The sequence below is a fragment of the Danio aesculapii genome, chromosome 12 (genome assembly GCF_903798145.1).
Source record: "Danio aesculapii chromosome 12, fDanAes4.1, whole genome shotgun sequence".
Lineage (NCBI taxonomy): Eukaryota > Metazoa > Chordata > Actinopteri > Cypriniformes > Danionidae > Danio > Danio aesculapii.
Window position 1 is genome coordinate 47,115,535 of NC_079446.1, and position 22,611 is coordinate 47,138,145.

Genomic DNA, 22,611 nt, shown 5'->3' on the forward strand with positions numbered 1-22,611 from the left:
TTTCGAGTATAAATATTGAATGAAAATCAACTTGATTTATGCTTAAAACTAAAAAAAAAGTATCAGTATGGTAAGAAAACCCTAAGCATGTGTAATATATCTTGAATTAAATGCATTTTTTTGTTTTCGAGTATAAATATTGAATGAAAATCAACTTGATTTATGCTTAAAACTAAAAAAAAAAGTATCAGTATGGTAAGAAAACCCTAAGCATGTGTAATATATCTTGAATTAAATGCATTTTCTTGTTTTCGAGCATAAATCTTGAAAGAAAATCAACTTGATTTGTGGTTAAAACTAAAAAAAAAGTATTAACATGGTAAGAAAACCCTAAGCATGTGTAATATATCTTGAATTAAATGCATTTTTTTGTTTTCGAACATAAATCTTGAATGAAAATCAACTTGATTTATGCTTAAAACTGAAAAAAAAGTATCAATATGGTAAGAAATCCCTAAGCATGTGTAATATATCTTGAATTAAATGTATTTTTTGTTTATATTAGCTTTTATTTCTGTATTCCAGCTTAAATCTAGAAACAAAAAATCATCTTCAAGCCAACAGCTTGAGTATATATCGAACAAAGTAATGTTTGTGCTTTCATTAAACATAAGAAAAGCAAAAATAAAGGAAGTAATTCAGGATGTAACGTACAGAGTTAATGTGTCAGCTTAACAGATCTCATCTTAAAGATGTTTAAATATTTCTATCATGAAAAAAGGACAAAATTGCTGATCAGGAAAATGAGTTTTGCAGTGTAGTAATACTTGGTGTTCAGTGCAAACGACATTTTGAGGGCAAAATTGATGGACTGAAATGTGTATTTAGTGACTGTGATGTTCCTGTTGATTATTGTACAAGTAAAGAGATAACTGGTTGCATACGGGCTAGTCAGTTTTCCGCTCAATCTCAAACGCCACACCAAAAGAGACGGCCATTTGACAAACAACAACGTGTTTTATCAAGCAAAACACACCCCAAACATTGTGGGAATATTTAAGAGCAGAACTGTAAACGAACGAGTTATTTCTGGGGATGCAAAAACGAATAACCCTCCGCCGATTTATTTTTAGGATGTACTGATGTAATGGCTTCAAGTCGCAGAAGAAACCGAGAAGGCAAAGGAAGAGTGGCACACGTTTCTTATATTTCCCTCCAATCACGTTCTCCCATCCGGCTCCCGTAGCACCTTGTGTTGTGACCCATCAGCCAATCGCAGAGTCAGATTCAGTGGGCACTTCCTGATGGCGTGCATCAGGAAAGAGAATGACCTCACTTCCTCTCCAGAACAGCAGGCTTCCTGTGGATGGCGGCGGCGGTGGCTTCACTTGCGGACGGCCTGCCGGTAGCTGTGTCTCTGTCCTTGGCCGCGCGAGCAGCCGTTGTTGCCGTTTCCGGATGGTTCTGGAGGGGCGGTGGTGGTGCTGGGACTCGCCCCGTCTCTGGTGCTGCAGGTCAGACTGCTGTCCTGGAGCGTCGGGCTGGACTGAGCTCTCTGTAAAGCTCCTTCCTCCAGGAGCATGGCCTCAAACACTGAGAGATCGTCGTCTCCGCAGCGCTGCTTGGCCCGCAGGAGCATGCTGTATGTCTCATAGCGTGTTTTCTGTTTGAGAGAGGTTTGTTAGGAATATATTACTCAAATTAGCTTGCATCACTTTAAACTTTACAATGCATGCATAAAAAGCTAAATTTTCCAAGTATGCATACTGCAAACTTCAAAATAGTAAAAGTAGTATGCTACTAAAGAACAGTATGCTGGGTCAGATAGCATGTTTTTTTTACAGTATGAGGGGTTTACTGTAGCTTGTTTAACTGTAAACATTAGTATGCATGCATAAAAACAATTTAAAGTATGCATACTACAAACTTCAAAATAGTAAAAGTAGTATGCTAGTAAAGAACAGTATGCTATGTCAGTTAGGATGTTTTTTTACAGTATGAGAGAGTGAGGGGTTTACTGTAGCTTGTTTAACTGTAAACATTAATATGCATGCATAAAAACATTTCAAAGTATGCATACTATAAACTTCAAAACAGCAAAAGTAGTATGCTAGTAAAGAACAGTATGCTGTGTCACATGACATGGTTTCAACATTATGAAAGAGATTTATTACGAATACACAACTCAAAATAGCTTTTTTCACTGTAAACTTTAGTATGCACGCATAAAAAGCTACATTTTCCAAAAATGCATACTTCAAACTCCAAAATTAGTAAATGTAGTATGCTAGTATATTACAGTATGCTGTATGTCATAGAGTGTTCTCTATGAAAGAGAGGTTTATTATGAATATGTTACTCCAAGTAGCAGGGCTGATGCTATAGTGTAGTGTGCACACATAAAAAAGCAACCATTTCCAAGTATGCATACTACAAACTTTAGTATGGTTCAGTATGCTGTTTCAGATAGGATGTTTTTTTACAGTATGAGAGAGTGAGGGGTTTACTGTAGCTTGTTTAACTGTAAACATTAGTATGCATGCATAAAAACTTTTCAAAGTATGCATACTATAAACTTCAAAACAGCAAAAGTAGTATGCTAGTAAAGAACAGTATGTTGTGTCACATAGCATGGTTTCAACATTATGAGAACGATTAATTACAAATACACAACTCAAAGTAGCATGTTTCATTGTAAACTTTAGTATGCATGCATTAAAAGCTACATTTTACCAGTATGCACACTACAAAACTTCTACAGGTTTGTTATGAATAGGTTACTTAAAGTAGCACTGGTCATGGCAAGTATGAAAAGTATGCATACTAAAAAACAAGTTTTCTAGAGTATTTGAGAGAGGTTTACTACCAACATATGTTGCTTAATGTAGCTTGTTTCATTGTAAACTTTAGTACAAACTTTTGGATAGTAAAAGTGATATGCTAGTATGGTAGAGTATGCTGCGTCAGATAGCATGTTTTCTACAGTATGAAACAGAGAGGGGTTTACTGTAGCTTGTTTAACTGTAAACATTAGTATGCATGCATAAAAACTTTTCAAAGTATGCATACTACAAACTTCAAAACGGTAAAAGTAGTATGCCATTAAAGAACAGTATGCTGTGTCACATAGCATGGTTTCAACATTATGAGAAAGATTAATTACAAATACACACAAACTCAAAGTAGCATGTTTCACTGTAAACTTTAATATGCATGCATAAAAAAGCTAAATTTTTATTATGCATACTACAAACTTCTATGAGAGATAGGTTTGTTATGAATAGGTTACTCAAAGTAGCACTGGTCATGGCAAGTATGAAAAGTATGACTACTAAAAATATTTAAAAACATGTTTTCTACAGTATTTGAGAGAGGTTTACTACCAATATGTTGCTCAAAGTAGCTTGTTTCACTATAAACTTTAGTATGGGTGCATGAATACAGACTTTTCAAAGTATGCATGCTACAAACTCCAAAAATAGTAAAAGTAGTATGCTAGTATATTACAGTACGCTGTATGACACAGAGTGTTTTCTATGAAAGAGAGGTTTATTATGAATATGTTACTCCAAGTAGCATGGTTCAAGCTATGCTGTAGTGTGCATGCTTAAAAAGCAACCATTTCCAAGTATGCATACTACTAACTTCTATCTACAGTATGACAGAGATAGTTTGTTATGAAAGGATACTCAAAGTAGCATTGTTCATGGTATGCATGCTAAAAAATGTTTTCTAACGTGTGAAATAGGTTTATTACGAATGCTACTCAAGTAGCTTGTTTAATTGTAAACTTTAGTACAAATTTTAAAATAGTAAAAGTACTGTAGTATGCTAGAATGAAACAGTATGCAGCATAGTACTACAGTATTCTACAGTATGAGACAGAGAGGGGTTTATGTTGCACAAGGTAGCTTGTTTCATTGCAAATTTTAGTATGCATGGATAAAAAACTAGTATGCATACTACTAACTTTATAATAGTCAAAAAAGTATGCTAGTATGGGACAGTACGCTGCATGTCACATACTATAGCGTGTTTTCTACAGTATGAAAGAAAGAGGTTTATTACGAATATGTTAATCAAAGTAGCATGGTTCATATTGTATTGTAGTATGCATGTGTAAAAAGCATATATTTTAAAGTATGCATGCTAAAAAGACAAGTTTTCTACAGCATATGAGAGGTTTATTATGAATATGTTACTCAAAGTACCATAATTCATGGTATACTGTAGTGTGCATGTGTAAAAAGCATACTTTTCCAAGTTATGTCAAAGTTTCCCTTTAAAGTACACTAGCACTACAGTTTTACCTCAAACTCCAGATACTCCTCTCTCAGTCTGTACTCTTCCAGTTCGCGTCCTTTCACCTTTCGGTCAGGTGGATAAGAGCGCAGTTGTGCGAGTTCAGTGGAGATCGAGCGAAATCGAGTTTCGTGAGCCTGTACCTGCTCCTCCTGCACACACACACACACACGTCAGTTTACTAGTCTATAAACACATACTGTATATGAACACATGCAAAAGCATCAGTTCCAAAACACAGTGAACTACATGGGCTTCTGCCAAGATAAAAGAAGATATTCTGAGTAGTGTTAGTAAGAAAACGGTTTCAGCTTCCATTTTATAGGACTCATTCCAGAACTGATGGGATTTTTCATTCGCTTTCTTTAAACTTGATGAATGATGTACAACAACTGCATAATCCACTCCCCTGTCATCCTCTAGTTGACAGTAGCAGAGTTGACTTTTGCCACCATTTTGGGCTTTAGAGTAATGACATGCTTAAGTGCCCTCCAGAGTTTCCCGCCAGAAAAGTGACATCATTTCCAGTAAGTCACATGCTTTTTTTTGTTTTGCCTTTTATAACTCATGTAACAGAGCTGAGCAGAAAATAGCGATAGACACAAAATTATTATTTATGATTGAAATTACAAACAAAACAATAAAAACATTCAATTTTTGACTGCAAATGTTAACTTAGCAGTGTAAACACACACAAAAATGTAAATTGGATAATTATTTCATGATGATTGATACTTAATGTATGATTCTGGTGATTAGAGAGGGTCTAAAATAGGTATGGGAGTCTTTTAAAATAATACTTTCAAGACAAAACGTCCCTAAATACACATACAAAGATATTTTTTTTTGAAATAACTTGATTTAATTTGTGCAGTTATTCAACAATCTGTTTCATTAAAGATTTTGTTTGAAGGTTTAGCTTAAAGATGCAAAATGTACCTGCAATTCTAGAATTAACCAAAGTCAATACTTTTAAACGTGCTCTTTTGACCTGTGATAGTTTGGAGGCGGAGCCTGGCAGCAGCGGTCGACTGAATTTCTTCTGTGAGCCAATGGCAGCAGGGAGGGGTGGGGCTGAAAACATGGCTGCCACTGTGTTGATGCGTGTGATCCAAGACTGCATTTGTTCAGCATTCCTACACAAACACACACACGCACACACACGCACACGTTATTAATGAAAAAAAGTCTTATTTCAGTTTATTATCAGACCTTTTAGTTAACTGTGATCAATTAAAGCAATTAAAATACAGCTGAAAGCAGAATTTTAATTCGTTTTCAAATATTTCTCAAATGATGTTTAACAGATTGAGGAATTTTTCACAGTATTTACTATAATATTTTTTCTTCTAGGGAAAGTCTTATTTGTTTTATTTCCAATAGAATAAAAGCAGTTTTTAATTTTTTAAGGTCAATAATATTATTATATTAGAATATAAAGTCATGCTGCTGTGGACTCCATCATGAGCTTGGAGGACAGCATCCATACATCTCTGCAATGACTCAAATCACTGATTAATAAAGTCATCTGGAATGGCAAAGAAAGCGTTCTTGCAGGAATCCCAGAGTTCAACAAGATTCTTTGGATTCATCTTCAATGCCTCCTCCTTCATCTTACCCCGGACACACTCAAAAATGTTCATCTCTGGTGACTGGGCTGGCCAATCCTGGAGCACCATGACCTTCTTTGCTTTCAGGAACTTTGATGTGGAGGCTGATGGATGAAAAGGAGCGCTATCCTGCTGAAGAATTTACTCTCTCCTGTGGTTTGTAATGTAATGGGCAGCACAAATGTCTTGATACCTCAGGCTGTTGATGTAGCCATCCACTCTGCAGATCTTTGCGCGTCCACATACTGAATGTAACCTCAAACCATGAATTTTCCTTCACCAAACTTGACTGATTTCTATGAGAATCTTAGGTCCATGCGGGTTCCAGTAGGTCTTCTGCAGTATTTGTGATGATTTGGATGCAGCTCAACAGATGACAAATTAGACCTTCTGCCACTTTTCCAAATGATCAACTAGAAGTCAAGTTATTATTTGTTGCTCTTACAACTGGGATCAACAACAAGAATTTTCTCCGCTAGTGTATAGTATCAATAGTCTTCAATTGTACAATAGAGCAATGAGCAAAATGTAGAATTATTTTTATTATTACACTCTTAAGCAACCCTTTTTCATGATTTGTCACTATGATAATACCATATAATTGCAATATTCAACAATAATCACTACCAAAAAAAAAAAACCCTGATACAATCACATCCATACATTCTATAAAGAAAGTCATCCATTTTTTACACAGACTTGCCACTAAACTGATTCCACCAAGTAGGACATGTTCCTGGATTAAAATCTACAGTATGTTGATCCTGGAACAACATTCCAATCAGCCAATCAGAATGAAGGGATACGTTTACAGTTTAAGTTATGTTTAGGCTTACGGTTAGGTTTAAGCACTTATAATTGTTATCAAACTATTATTGCCCTCTGATTTTGGGAATAATTTACAGTTCTGGTTGGGTTTAGGGGTATGGATTACATTTCCGAACAAAGATGATGTTCCAGGATCAACACAGATGCTAATCCAGGATTTTATTGTACTTGGCAAAATCATGACGTGCTAGACTTACAGCATGAACATATAAACCTTTAAGGACTGATCTAGATTGAGCTCTGAGGTTGTTAAATGATAGCAGAATGCACACTAGAGGTTTAATCTTCCCAGTTAATGCGGTAAAAAGCAGATGAAGTGTTTGTGTCACGTATACGTGCAAACATACACACATATACCAATGAAAAAGTGGATTTTCCAGCACAAGCAATGAGAGCTGAAACTGGGGCAAACTTCAACTAGAGCAGAGAGAGTTCTCTTGGGGAACGGGAATGTGTGTGAACCCACACACACACACACACACGCACACACACACACACACACAAAAGAAAGAAACACGGCCGACGGGACTGCATGAGTGTTTCGTCATAAACTGGAAGGGAGAAACACTGCATGCTAGACCGATGATTTATTTCAGAGGTTTATTCCAGTTAAAGCTTAATACTTCTGTTTTTTATATGTATAAGCATTTACACGAGGGGTTAGCAAGTGATTTTCCACAATGGCATGAGGCAGATTTGCATATTTGAATGTTCATTTATCTATTTTGAAGTTCAAAGCAAAACGTTGAATGTTTAAAATGCTCAAGATAGTATCCTGTTTAGATTCATTAGGATTAAAATAGTCATTTACATGTTTTACTGTATACTATATTGTACATTTATTAAAAATTGCATACATTTTATAGCATGCAGTGTTTATTCTGCAAAATAGGCATCTAATTTAAGCTTGATAATAGTTGTAGATGTTTTGTCGAGATGCAAATAGTCAAAGTAGCCTGATTGCTTTCAATTTTCTCAGTTTAAAATAATATTCAACTGTAATATAATCAAATGTAGGACGAGGCTTGATTTTATCTGTGGTGGAAGTGACTGGGAAGTGAAGTTGAGGAATTGAAAATCCACGAGCAGCTAGTCAGCTTTATGACATCAGGCAAAAGGGGAAAATCTTTTTCTGTGAAAGCTTGTTCAGCTATTTAATGAAATAAATTAATAGGTAATTGCAACTTTACCCTAAAATGTTTTGCGCTTGGATTTGTAGTTTTATATTTTGAGAGGAAATGTAAATGGGTGCAAATTTAGCAATTTAATTACAAAACAACAACAACAACAACAAGTAAATAGGAATAGCATTTACTAATAATAAATACTAAGATAATTTAGAATTTTAGATGGAAACATTAGGAGAGACATGTCAAATCCTGAATTACAACAACAAAAAAACTAAATTGTGAGACATGAACTTCAAAATCTGGAGGTGTAAAATCAGAATTCAGAGAGAAAAATTTGTAAACATTTAAAAAAAATAAAGACCTTAAGCAATTTATTAAAATTAAATAAGGAAACGTCAAAAATGTTACAGAAAATGACCATCTGTAAAATGTAAACTCTTAAAAAAATTTTAATATAAAAATTTTATAATATTTAAAAAAAAAAAAAATTAATTATAAAATGATATTTTGTTCATTTATGAAAAATAGAATCAAACTTACACTGTGATTTTATGATTCTGCATGTTTTCCTCAACAGGTGTGTGTGTGTGTGCGTGTGTGTGTGTCAGGGTTCATACACATTTTAACTACTAAATGAGACTGATTCCTGTGACGCTCTAGGGACAGACGAGTCTTCGCTGAGGCCAGCTTCCAGCCTCCGCCACTGAGACTGCAGCTCTGCACATGACGTTTGGCCAGCGGAGAAATTAATATGGTCGTGCCCAACTGAGCCTGGTTTCTCCCAAGGTTTTTTTTCTTCACTTTCGCCAATTGGTGATGTTTTTTTTTCCCTCTCCGCTGTCGCCACTGGCTTGCATGGTTCGGGATCTGTAGAGCTGCGCATCGTTGGATTTGCTCTTCAGTGTTTGGACTCTCAGTAGTGATTATTAAACCTCACTGAACTGAGCTAAACTGAACTGAACTTAAACACTACAAACTGAACTACACTGTTCATATTTACTATGACCTTTTATGTGAAGCTGCTCTCACACAATCTACATTGTAAAAGTGCTATACAAATAAAGGTGAATTGAATTGAACTGACTTTTCCAGAACTTTCAAGTACATTTTCATGACCTACTGGGTCATGTAATGTCTACATATACATGGTAAATAATAAGAAAAACAAAGCGTGCTCAAGTTTATTACAGCATGTCATAAAACACACAATCTATTTAGTTTATATTTATTTTTATATTTATGTAAAATTAATTTTGATAATGTTTACACAGCACTAATAATGTGAGAGCATGTTTCTGGCCAAGGACAGAAAAAAGTCAAGAAAACTAAGCTATATTCAAGTTAGGGCTGCACAATATATCTTTTCAGCATCAATACTGCAATGTGTGCATCCGCAATAGTCACATCACAGGATATGCAATGTGGGGATTATAGTTTAATAAAGAATTTAATCATAATGGAGTAAAAGTTTATCATCTGCATGCATTTTTAAAGAGATCACCCAAACATTACTCACCATTTTCATTACACCCTTCACTTGTTTCATTCTTTTTTTTAAATTGAACACAAAAAGAAGATGATTTAATAACTCCTATGGTATTAAAACAAGTGAAGGCTGAGTAAATAGTGAGTACATTTTAATCTTTGAGTAAACTGTCCCTTTAAGGCCTGTGACTGAACATTTCAATATTTCAGAATGTAAAACAGCCAGCCACAAGTTATTTTTAGTAATTAAGTTTTATTAAGAAAGCTTACTCTATTAATTAAAACTTTAATAAAGATTAAATAATATACAATGAGCACTATGCAGTGTTTATAATTCAATACCTGAATAGTGAATGCCTGAAAACTATAATTCACTTTTGTCTTTGCTATATTTTATTCATCTATGCTTGTAATTTATTTGTTAAATATTATTCGAGATTGACTCCCCTACAAAATCCCCCCAATCAATCAAAATAAACCTGTTAAATCATCTGGTGAAATTGTATTCACATTGCAATATACATCACAGAAATACAAAATATGGTACTGTCAGATTTTTCCAGTATCACGCAGCCCTAATTCAACCATACAGATATTTGTTTAACTAATTTCCATGACTTTTCCAAAACATTTTGGGAATTTCTGTTTTTCCAAAACTTTTCCAGGCCTGGAAAATGCCATGTCAAAATTGACCCTTCGCTAAGCCACACCCAAAAACCATCACCCACCAATCGTGGCTTAGCAACCGTAACTATGCGCAGGGGTTCTGTCAAGCTTTCGAGCGAGGGAAACAGGCCAAAGCGTTGTGCATATGGACTGTGCAAATCTGATACCTGGTATCCTTAAAGTTTGGACGGGATGGTGGAATTTTTCAAAACCAAAGACCCAAGAGGAGAAATGGATCAAGCTGTGTGAGGGGCGCTAAAAGAGCGAAGGTAAGTTGGTTTTGTTTTGATATTCCTGACACATTCAGTGGCCGACGGCAATAACTCACACACCACTTACTCCAAACAGATCTAAACTGTGTTTCCTACAAAAATACAAAGCAGGTTCTGTTTCACAGCTGTCTTTTCTTTTTTTCCGCTCGATATTATGAGCACTGCTCCGTTTAAGCCTTCGCCATAGTAACTTAGTCATACTAATAGCGAATAGGTCATGAGTTATTGATCCGGAAAATACGATTCTGCTGCTAACTTTACTGAACTTCATATCTCCATCTGTTTCAAGCTATGAATATTTGAAGTTACAAATCAACAGAAGAAAACAGAGATATGATCACAAACTGAGCACTTGCGATCAATATGCTTTATCAGCAGCTGTTTTTCAGTCATTTATAAAGAGCACACAAACATACTGACAGTAATAGGTAACTTACTGTACATTGTTATTGGTCAATGATGCTAATATTCAGCGCAAATCTATCAATTTCGCCTTTCTGGCTGCTCTTTCGATGAATGAGTTCTGTAAAGCACTGTCCATGCGTGTTTCCCCGTCGGTTAGTAACGCTATATTTCATTGCCCAACATTAGTCTGTCAAGCTTTTTGGCTAAAAATAGAGAAATCACGGTTTAGTTAGATATTATTAGATTATTTTTAAATCTCACCTCTCCTGCTGTGCATGAACTAAGCTGTTGAATGGTCAGGGTATGAGGCGGCTAAGCTAAGCTAGCTTCAATTTAGATTGAATTATTCTCTAATCAGTTGCCTATTATGTCGTGAATATACCCCTGTAATGCATACTGCAGTCCTTTTTGTCTGGCTTTCTCAGATATCTCACCTGTTCGCCAAAAAATGACTAATTATATCCCTGGGAATGTCTGACACCAGCGCATACACTTTGTAATAGACGTGCCAGGCACGAAAGCTTGACAGGCGTAGCAACAATAACTAAGGAGGGCGGGGCTTAGCGAAGGGTCAATTTTTTCCATGGTCAAGGTTTTCCATGACCGTATGAACCCTGGTGTGATTATATGTGTGATTATGTGCGTGTATGTGTGATGTTTTCCTCTTCAGTGTTTAACTCACGGAGCCTGAAAGAGGTAGACTCTCCAGTCAGCGGTGCGGAGGTAAAAGACGTTTGGCCGTTTGCTGTAGTCTGTAGCTCTGATGGCCAGAGAATGATGGATGGACACGGCGTTCTTCAAATCCTCATCTGATAGCTGCTTGTCTGGCCGATACTCGCCCTGCAATAACAATTATTCAATAAATGCACCAGAGATTAACTCATGGTTATTTATTGATCATATTATCACTCTCCTCATGATATTACACAGTGAAAATGCAACAGAAGTATATAAATGCAGCAAAAAGTGTCATTTTTTGTCAATAAAGAATAATATTCATTACAGTCTTGTAACGTTACTGTTCTGAAGTCAGCAGAAACACCACAAACTGGCTTCATTATGGCAATTAACAGAATACAACATGAATAATCAAAAATCACACACAGAATTATTAGCCCTCGTGAATTATTAGCCCCACCTGTACATATTTTTTCCCCCAATTAAAAGACGGCAGCTTAAAGTCGACTCTCATATGGAGAATGAAGTCACATGCATTGCTCAGGTGGGAGCTTCTCACAAACTTCAACAGAGTGTCAAAATCTTGATGGTTCTGTGGGTCTCGGCTATCAAATCTGAGCTTTATTTTGTATTTTCTATTGGATTCGAGTCAGGTGATTGGCTGGGCCATTCCACAGCTTGATTTTCTTTCTCTGAAAGGATTTGAGAGTCTCCTTGTCTGTGTTTTGGATCATTGTCTTGCTGAAATGTCCACCCTGGGTTCATCTTCCATCTCCTGCTAATGTAGATGTTGGACTGAAGCAGCTGATATTCATTTACACTGAGGAAGAGCAGAGGGTTGCTGAAGATCTACTGAGAGATTTCAGCTGCTGTCTGGGCTTTCACTGCCGAACTATACCTCCCTTTCTTCATCCGTTCAATACTATTTCCCTGTGTTATTTCATTTTATTACACATAACTTCATTTGTAAACTAATTAGATTTGTTTTCTTTTCATATATGGATTTCTTTGGTTGTTACCAACATCCAGTGAAAATTTCAAGTCAACGGCACCTTTAGAAATATGTTTTCTCAGAAAAATAGAGACGTGTTCAATACTTATTTTCTCCACTGTATATCATGGAATGTTGAAAAATGAACTAAAAACTACTATGACTTGTCAACAAAAGCAGCATATATTTATTTAAAAAGAGAGAAAAGACAGATGGATTGAATGAAGTAAAGTACATTTATAAACTAATTTTGAGAGGATCACGTGCTTATGATTGCTTGCGGCTGGTCCCGTATTATCCAATTTATGATTCACCAATCAAACGATTGCTAAGCCACTATAAATACCCTCAGTTCCATATAACAGCCATCTTCGTTTTGAAGAATCCCTCCTTCCACCCCTACTCCTCCTTTCCTAGATGGGAGGCACGGTGGCCCAGTAGTTAGCACAGTTACCTCACAGCAAGATGGTCACTGGTTCTAGTCCTTAACAAGCCAGCCGACGTTTCTGTGTGGAGTTTACACATTCTTAACCTTGCTCAAATGGGTTCCCCCGGGTTCCCCGGTTTCCCGGTTTCCTCCCACCGGGCAAAAACATGCAACTTAAATTAATTGACTAATCCAAATCAGCACCAAAGACATGCTCCTAATAAGTAGCTATCTCTAAAAGTAATCACTATCTGTTCATTAGCTACAACAGAATGGGAGTTCTTGAGATCTACCTGAGCTCAAACTCCCCTCTTGACTTGCAAACGGGAGGGAGCCCCGGGCTCGAGGATCTCATGAGCTCAGGGCTCTCTCCCGGGACATCATGCCAAACAAGCTTTAAGTGTGAACTCTTGAAACAATAAAAGAGAAAGAAAAGACAAAGAAGCAAACTCACTTTCTGCAGGTAAAGGATGAGTCCTTTAAGAACAGCGTAGAATGTTTTCCAGCCTCTTTTCCCACGAGGTGCTGAAATTCAAGAATGTAAACAGACCTTTTTATGCAAGAAAATGGATCAAACATGTTTTTACAGTACATTAATGCTGACTTGCACCGTGTCCTAATTACATGTGATGCGACAAGATTCCAGCGACAAGCAATTTGTCTGCTCCAAACATGATATGACAGACGCATTTAAATATCAGCCATTCATTTAAATATCAGCCACTGCACTCCCAATGAAATGGTAAGGGTTATGATCTAATTAATGCATATTACAGCTCTTTAACATCATTAATTGGTTACTGAGTGACTGATGTTGTTGAAGTAACAGTTCAGACTTTCCTTTTTGAAGGGTCTAAGGTAAAAGATCTACTGCTGCTTTCAGTAGTATAGCAATACATGTCACATAAAATGGTATTTAAACTCACACTGAGAGCATTTAACAGTGAATAAAGCACATAATCTGTACCTGAGGAGATCATTGTTATAGTAAGGCAAGGCAAAACAAGTTTATTTCTATAGCAGATTTCATACACAGTGGAAATTCAAAGTGCTTTACATAAACAGGAATAAAAAAGACAAGTATAAGAACATAAAAACAAATAATATAAAACAGATTAAAATGTGTTAAAACAGGTTACAAAAGAATGAGAAAGAAAAGAAAGACACAATAGTGCGATCTGTCGGACGTAGCACAGTGCTCATTCAGTAAAGGCACAGCTAAACAGATGTGTGTTCAGTCTTGATGTGAATGTGCCTAATGCTGGAGCACATCTGATCATTTCTGAGAGTTGATTCCAGCAGCAGGGGGCGCTGTTAGTAGCTGAAAGCAGATTCACCCTGCTTTGACTGAACTTTTGGAATTTCTAGTTTATTTGATCCTAAATACCTGAGTGATCTGTTAGGATTGTATTCAGTCAGCACATCTGTAATGTATTGAGGTCCTAGGCTATTTAGTGATTTATAGACCAGTAATAATACTGAATCTATTCTGAATGTAACTGGGAGCCAGTGTAAAGACCTGAGGACAGGTGTGATGTGCTCTGATTTCCTGGTTCTGGTCAGAATTCTGGCCGCAGCGTTCTGGATGAGCAGCAACTGTCTTACTGTCTTTTTGGGAAGGCCAGTGAGGAGGCCGTTACAGTAATCCACCCTGCTGCTGATAAAAGCATGAACAAGTTTCTCTAAGTCTTCACTGGAAACAAAGCATCTAATTCTTGCAATGTTTTTGAGATGATAGTATGCTGATACAGTTACTACTTTGACATAACAACTGAAACTCAGATCTGACTCCAGAGTCACACCAAGATTCTTGACCTTATTTTTTGTTGTTTGACCCTTAGAGCCAAGGTACGCATTCACCTTGAGAACCTCATCTCTGTTCCCAAACGCAATGACTTCAGTTTTCTCTTTGTTTAACTGAAGAAAGTTTTGGCACATCCAATTGTTAATTTCATCAATGCATTGGCAGAGGGTGTCAATGGGGCTGTAGTCATTAGGCAGTAAGGCTAAGTAGTAAATAAATAAAATTAAGTAAGTAAGTAAATAAAATTTAAATTTAGCATGTCACCGTCGCAGATAATTAGAACAAAAACACCTTTTAACATAAAAAAGATCGCTTGTAACACGTCAGGGTGTCGCATCATTTATAGTTAGGACACATTGTAAACTGTGTTTGGCAAACTCACTACAGCTTCATTTACTTCATTTCCTAAAAAAAAAAAATCATAGTTTATGTATTTTGGGGAGATCATTGATAGTGATCTTTCACTCATTAAGTTTCCTTTGGTTTAGTCTCTATTTCAGAGGTCGCCAAAGCAGAATAAACCGCCAATATGTTTTACGCAGGGGATACCCTTCAAGCAGGAACCCAATACTGGAAAACACCCATACACACCTATTTAAACACACTCATACACTACGACCAATTTAGTTAATTCAATTCCCCTATAGCGCATGTGTTTGGACTGTGGGGGAAACCGGAGCACCCGGAGGAAACCCACGCCAACACAGGGAGAACATGCAAACTCCACACAGAAACGCCAACTGGTCCATCCGGCACTCGAACCAGTGACCTTCTTGCTGTGAGGCAACAGTGCTAGTCACTAAGCCATCGTGCTGCCCTGACAGAGATGTTATTATTTGCCTTTTGTTGTAAGTTTTAACATTTAGAGTTATGAAGAACTAAACTACATTTTCTGAGATTGAAAGAGGTGTTGCACATCATTGAGAATTGCTGAATCTGCTCATTTTAACTGTAAACTTCCTCATCCTCCGCTTCTTCTGAACCTTCATGAGTTTCTGTCTTCCATTGAAATCAAGATATTCTGAAGAATGCTATAAAAACAGCCAATGACTTGCACAGTATTTTTGTTCCTATATGATTCCGAATATATTATTTTGTGTTCAATAGAAGGAGGAAACTCACTTGAGAATGAGGAAATTATGTGGAAATTTTCATTTTTGGTTGAACTATTCCGAATGCTGTGGTGACCCCTGATTAATAAAGGGACTAAGCCAAAAAGAAAACGAATGAATGAATGAAATTGGCCATTATGTATGAGTGTGTGTGTGTGAAAGAGATTGGGTATTTCCCAATTCTGGGTTGCAGCTGGAAGGGCATCAGCTGCGTAAAACATGCTGCAATAGTTGGCGGTTCATTCTGCTGCGGCGGCCCCTGATAAATAACTAGGCCAAAGGAAAATGAATAAATGAATGTATCTTGACCAAATGACTGCACCTTCATGCTGTGAGGCGACCACTGAGGAAAAGGTTGAATTTGTGCCCTAACTTTTTCCACATGACTGTATTTGTCAAAATGCATTCTCAAAATATCAGCTTATAATGAGTGAAAGTATCGGATCCTCTTTTGCACTCACTTCTCTTCCCGTCACAGTCAGCGTGGACCTTCCTCACCAAGAAACCCATCTTGTAAAGCAGAGCTCCAGAAGCAGGAACGAAACCGCTGCTCATCTGCTTCACTCCTCTGCTATTCGACTCTCCTCGCTGCTCCCCGAGCTCCGAAAACGACTTGCGCAACTCTTCCTCATCGCTGACGGCACACAGAAAAGCAGAAAATCAAGCTCCAGCTAACAGGAATTGAGGAATATGAAAAAGGAACAACATAAAAACAAAACTCATATAGGAAAATATAGGAAGAAAAACTCAGATGATGATCTCTGATGTTTATTTATAGTAGCATTTGAGCAATTTCAGTGTTATGGATGTAACATCTGCAGTAAACACTCAAAACAAAATACACAGAGAACGTATATGTTAACATTATATTAAAACATGGTGTATATTATCCAAAACTACCAACCACAGAGTTATGGGTGAGTAATACTTTAAATCTCAAACCGCTGGCCCGCAGAGCATTTGCGGCCCCAGCTCCTCCTCCCTACAGCCCGCAACTGATGTCAAATATATAATGAGATTCGGCCCCCCAAAACATATATTTTTGATTCACTGTCATTGTTCTGCAGTTGCATGTAGCTACTTGTGGTTTTGACCCCCACCTACTGGACATTTAAAGTACTGTACCATATATTCTGGCTACTTTCGGTTTGTCTCAGCGTGCTGTCTAAAGTAACGCACATGCAGATGATTTCTGGGGTCGATTAAAACAAAATTTATGTCTGTAAGTGCTCTATTTTTACTAAAGCTCTATTTTTAAAAATATTCAAGGGTCATTTGATTGTAATTAGTTTTATACCACATGTATTGTGTTGTACAAACACCTCTGCATGGATTACACGTTATGATGGTGGTGTAAATATGATAATTTTGCTAATATTCGATTCAAATGGTCTCATTAATAGATTTTCCTCATATGCATATTAAGATTTGTATAAAAAATGTGCATTAGTAAAATTTGACTGCTGCCTGAATTGAACAAGTTTAAGCAAAAGTGAATATATATATATATATATATATACACACATATACATATATATATATACATATACATACACATATATATACATATATATACACATATACATACACATATATATATATATATATATATATACATACACATATATATACATATATATACACATATACATACACATATATATATATATATATATATACATACACATATATATATATATATATATATATATATATATATATTCATTAAAAGTTAGGAGTTATTAAAAATATTATGTTTAGAAATGTGTTAAAAAAACTTCTCTCCGTTAAACAAATATTGGGGAAAAAAATAAACAGGGGGGCTAATAATTCAGGGGGTTTAATAATTCTGACTTCAACTGTACATATACATAATATTAGTCTCTTAAAATTTTGCTACATTTGTTCAGATGCTCAAACTGTAAGAAAAAAAGTTACTGATATTTATTTACAGGATAAATATTCAAAATATTATTTACAGGATAAATATTCAAAATAATATTTACAGGATAAATATTCAAAATATTATTCACAGGATAAATATTCAAAATATTATTCACATGATAAATATTCAAAATAATATTTACAGGATAAATATTCAATTCTAATTCTGTAACTTAAACCAATAAGAAACGCAAAAAAATAAAATAAAACATACGCAGACTATTTGTATAAAACACACAAATATCTCCAATATCTTTAATCTCAGTCAAAGGATCTTTAAGTGCTTAATTTTACAGTCAAAGCTCTGCCGTTTAGAAACACAATGCAATTATTATCTGCAAAATAATAAGCATTTCTGCAAAACTAACATAAATACAGGACATTCTTCATTAACTTAACTGAAAAAAAAGAAATGTAAGATGACATGCATGAAACTAAAGGTGGATGATCTACAGATTTACTATGTTTTTTGCTTGCCAAAAAAAGTACAATCTCTAAATCAGTTTGTGCGCGACAGTTTCCAGCATCAAGCTCAAGATTTCAAGACTTTGTAAATTTGTGCATCAGACATGACAATCTTTATAATGTTAACGTCCGCATGAACCGGAAGCTACAACAGTTTTTGTTTTTCCCGTATTGTGTGTATTTTTTCTTAATGACATGCACAGATGAATAGTTCACCACTAAACCAGGAATGTGAGCTAACAAAATCAATATGGTTAGTTTTGATTTCATTTGTACTTTAAATGCTCTTCTAATGTTCTCTCCATTGCAGTAACCTGTGCTTTTGTGTGTGTATACAGTCTCTCGCTCAGAGCCAGTGTGATATTTTGGGCTGGTCTCGCTGTGCTTCCTGCCTGGAGTGAATAAAAGTCAGTTTTCCCCTTCACTTCTTTCCTGCCGATCATAAAACCCCCAGAGCGAGGCAGACGGTATCGATCCAGAGCGTGTTGAAGTAAAGTGCTCTTCCCAGCGGGTTTCATATTCACATCTGCCACCACAAACCAAACCACAGACGCACGCTTACAAAACAAAACACACACACACACAAACCACCGGATGCTCTTTATGATTAAAAATTAATAAAAAAATAATCAGATTTTCCCTGTATTTACAGTTGAAGTCAGAATTATTTATTTTAAATATTTCCCAAACGATGTTTAACAGATTCAGGAATTTTTCACAGTATTTCCTATAATATTTTTTCTTCTAGAGAAAGTCTGATTCGTTTTATTTCGGCTAGAATTAAAGCAGTTTTAAATTTTTTTAAATCCATTTTAAGGTCAATATTATTAGCCCACTTAAGCACTTAGTTTTGGATTGTCTACAGCAGTGTTTCCCAACCCTGTTCCTGGAGGCACACCAACAGTACGTATTTTGAATGTCACCCTTATCTGACCCATTAACTTCAGGTTTTGGAGTCTCTTCTAATCTTCTGATGAGTTGATTCAGGTGTGTTTGATTAGGGAGAGGTTGAAAATGTGTACTGTTGGTTAGTGGTGAGCAAAGCGAGGCTTCATGAAGCACTGAAACAGTTGAAGCAAATGTGTCGAAGCTTCGAAACGTTTCGAAACCTCACTCTACGGTGACGCCTAGTGGTCATTTTTTTATGTATTGCACTAAAACAGCTTCAGCAAAGAACAATTGAGCAGATTGAGGTATTAAACCCCACTTTGTAAGAATGAATCCTCAAGTGATATAGTGAAGTGGTTAGGGTTCCTGACTACCATGCGGGGATTGTTGGTTCGAATCCAGGCTGATATAGCTGTTTTGAATGCTTTAATATATGTTTGAGTCTCTTTGTTTGTGCATCGTTCTGTTTCAACATTGGTCTGACATCCGAATAAACACTTTGTGAATAAATATGGCTTGTTTTGGTCATAAAACAGGGTTGTTGATAGATCATATACAGTTGTGGACAGAAGTAACAAGAATTATTTATATTATTCATTAAATTTCCCATTTATTGTATTTTATTAACGTCTACCCCAACCCTAAACCCAACCATCACAGTACTGTACAATATTAATTATTGTTTTACAGTTACAAAAATGATGCTCTAAATTGATTGCGTATCTGCAGCTGTATCCTATCTAGACTACACCATAAACAGTAGCATGATTAAAATACATAAAATCATGATTTTGGAGTATTTGTACGAGTCGGGAATCGAACCCAAATGTCATTTGAATCCTGTAACAACACGCACATGGACGGTTCACTGGGCCATACAAGACAGAAATTTCTAACTGACCATGTCAGTCAAATGCAGATTCTCCAGGTCTCGAAACGCTTCTGAACTGATCAATGCTTTGAATCGCTTTAGTCACGTGACCAGGTGTTTCGAAACACTTTAGTCACGTGACCTGGGTGTTTCGGATCATGCTTCGGTACAGTGTTTCGAAACACTTGCGCTTCGGGATCTCGACCTGTGTCGAAACGTCACTTTCACGTCAGCCATCCCTACTGTTGGTGTGCCTTCAGGAACAGGGTTGGGAAACACTGGTCTACAGAACAAACCAGTTATACAATGACTTGCCTAATCACCCTAACCTTACCCTAATTAACCTAGTTAAGCCTTTAAATGTCATTTTAAGCTGAATACTAGTATCTGGAAAAATATCTAGTCAAGTATTATATGGGCGAAACATTCACTAAGGATCTGGATTCAATTGAGGAGGTCATTTGGTTTTGATGGCTCCTCTCTTCTCAGCCCTGTAGCTCAAAATCCTTTTTCCCCTGCAATGCAAGACAGCTCTTACAGAAATTGGTCTGATAAGGGGATAGTATGCTTTAAAGACCTATCTATAGATAAAATGTTTGCATCTTTGATCAGTTGATATCACATTATGTGTTGAGTTTTGCAAATAAGAGATTATATTAGGTCCCTCCTACCTGACTTATGCCTTGCCCTCTGGAAACCATTCAGATTCTTCTCTTTCCTGTAACATTAGTTAAGGTTCCATTTCTGTATTGTATAATCTACTTCTGAATCAGTCATCTTCCCCTACGAATAACATCAAGAGTGCTTGGGAAGAGGACCATTGTGGTTCGATTTCAGATGATCTGTGGGACGATATTCTTAAACAAACGGACTCATCATCAATGTGTGCCCGGCACTCTCTCGTTCAATTTAAAGTAGTGCACAGAGCTTATACTTCTAAGACTAAATTAGCCCAAATGTTTCCTGGTACTAATTCTTTGTGCAATAGATGTCATCTTTATTTCATCTGGACTTGTCCCAACACATTTCTGAGCGGTTAATATTTGATTCGTTATCTGTGATTTTTCAGCACAAGCTAGAACCAGATCCACAGGTGGCACTGTTATGGGTTACTTCAGAGGAAATACAGCTGCCTTCTTCAAACTGTAAAATCATTGCTTTTCTTGAATGGAGGGATTCTCGTCCCCTAACTCATGCTGAGTGGATTAGAGAAAGGATGTCTTGTCTTTATTTGGAAAAAATGAGGTTTTCATTAAGAGGGTCGGAGGGGTTTTTTAAAGTGTGGCAACCTTTTATTGATTATGTGGAAAATCTCAAATAATTAGATTTTGCTGTACAGATGGCGTGTATGGTTATATATTTTTAAACATTTTATTTATTAATATTTTTTATTTAATTTAGTTTTTTATTAATTTATTAATTTTTTTTTGTTTGTATTTGGACCTACCAACACAATCTCACGGCAATTCATAACCTTTTTTAGTGGCTAATTCGTACGAATTCGTACGATCTAATTCGTACAATTTAGTACGATTTGCTCATCCTCCAATGACGGTTGGGTTTAGGGGCGGGGTTAGGTGCCACGCCTCCTTTTTAAAATCGTACCATTCGTACGACTGAACTCGTACGAATTAGCCACTAAACTGTCAAAACGTAAAATACTTACGTTTTCTCGTGAGATCAGGATGGACCTACATGTACAATTGTATATTTGTTCATTTTCAGCTTATTTGAGTGCTATCTCGCTGTTGGATTGGTATGGGTCAGGGGCTTGTATTGTTTTGAAAAACTGAAAAATCAATAAAAATATCTAAACCAAATATTATGTGGGCTTGGGAGGATGAACATGGAACTGAGATATCAGAGGAACCATGGGTTAAGTGCCTGACTTACTGCTCTGTAAACAGTATGCATCAGTTAATACAGTTCAAAGTTATGCATCGCCTGCACTATACCTAAACCAAATTACACAAAATGTTTCCCACCATATCTTCTTCCTTCCTTACACTCTTTGCTTTTCCATTCTTTTTTAATCCTTCCTTTTCCTTTCCCTTCCACCTGGATTACATTTTTTCCCTTTTCCTTTCTTTTTCTCTTTACTTCTCTTCTTTCTTCCTTTTTATTTCTTCCTTCCTTCAAATAATTTTATTTTACTTTTTTCTCTTTCCTTTCTTTCCTTCCTTCCTTGCTTACATTCTTTTCTTTTCCTTCCTTCTTCCATCCTTCCTTTCCTTTTCCTTTTATTTTTTCCTTCCTTCCCTTCTTCCTTCCCCCCCTTCCTTGCATTGTTTCCTTTACCTTCTTCTTCCTTCCTTTCTCTTTTTCTTCCTTCCTTCTGTCTCCTTGCTTGCATTCTTTCCTTTACCTTTCTTTTTCCTTTATTTCTCTTTTTCTTCCTTCCATCCTTCCTTCCCCTTTTCCTTGCATTCTTTCGATTACCTTTCTTCTTCATTCCTTTCTCGGTTTCTTTCTTCCATCCTTCCCTTTTCTTTTTCCTCCCTTCCTTGAAAAATTTTTTTATTTTCCTTTCTTTCTCTTTACTTCCATCCCTTTTTTCTTTCTTCCTTGCTTTAAATGATTTTATTTTACTTAATTTTTTTCTCCGTTCTTTCTTTTTTTCTTTCTTTACCTTCATTCTTTGATTACATTCTTTTCTTTTCCTTTTTTCTTTCCATCCCTTTCTTTTCTTCCTTCCTTGCATAAATTTTCTCTTTCTTTCTTTCTTTTCTTTCTTTCTTTCTTTCTTTCTTTCTTTCTTTCTTTCTTTCTTTCTTTTTTTTTTTTCTTTCTTTC

General features: G+C 36.2%; 1 protein-coding gene across 1 annotated transcript in view; it reads right to left on the reverse strand.

The window, feature by feature from the left end:
- Positions 1 to 538: 538 nt before the first annotated feature.
- Positions 539 to 22,611, reverse strand: part of LOC130238123 (uncharacterized) — a 56,910-nt gene continuing 34,837 nt past the window's right edge. The window contains exons 11-17 of the mRNA XM_056469029.1: positions 18,396 to 18,616; positions 16,112 to 16,284; positions 13,189 to 13,259; positions 11,321 to 11,478; positions 5,234 to 5,378; positions 4,251 to 4,394; positions 539 to 1,603 (exon numbers count right to left, since the gene is read on the reverse strand). Of these exons, the coding sequence (XP_056325004.1) occupies positions 1,325 to 1,603; positions 4,251 to 4,394; positions 5,234 to 5,378; positions 11,321 to 11,478; positions 13,189 to 13,259; positions 16,112 to 16,284; positions 18,396 to 18,616 (1,191 nt within the window). The 3' untranslated portion in view covers positions 539 to 1,324. The remainder of the gene's footprint in view (positions 1,604 to 4,250; positions 4,395 to 5,233; positions 5,379 to 11,320; positions 11,479 to 13,188; positions 13,260 to 16,111; positions 16,285 to 18,395; positions 18,617 to 22,611) is intronic.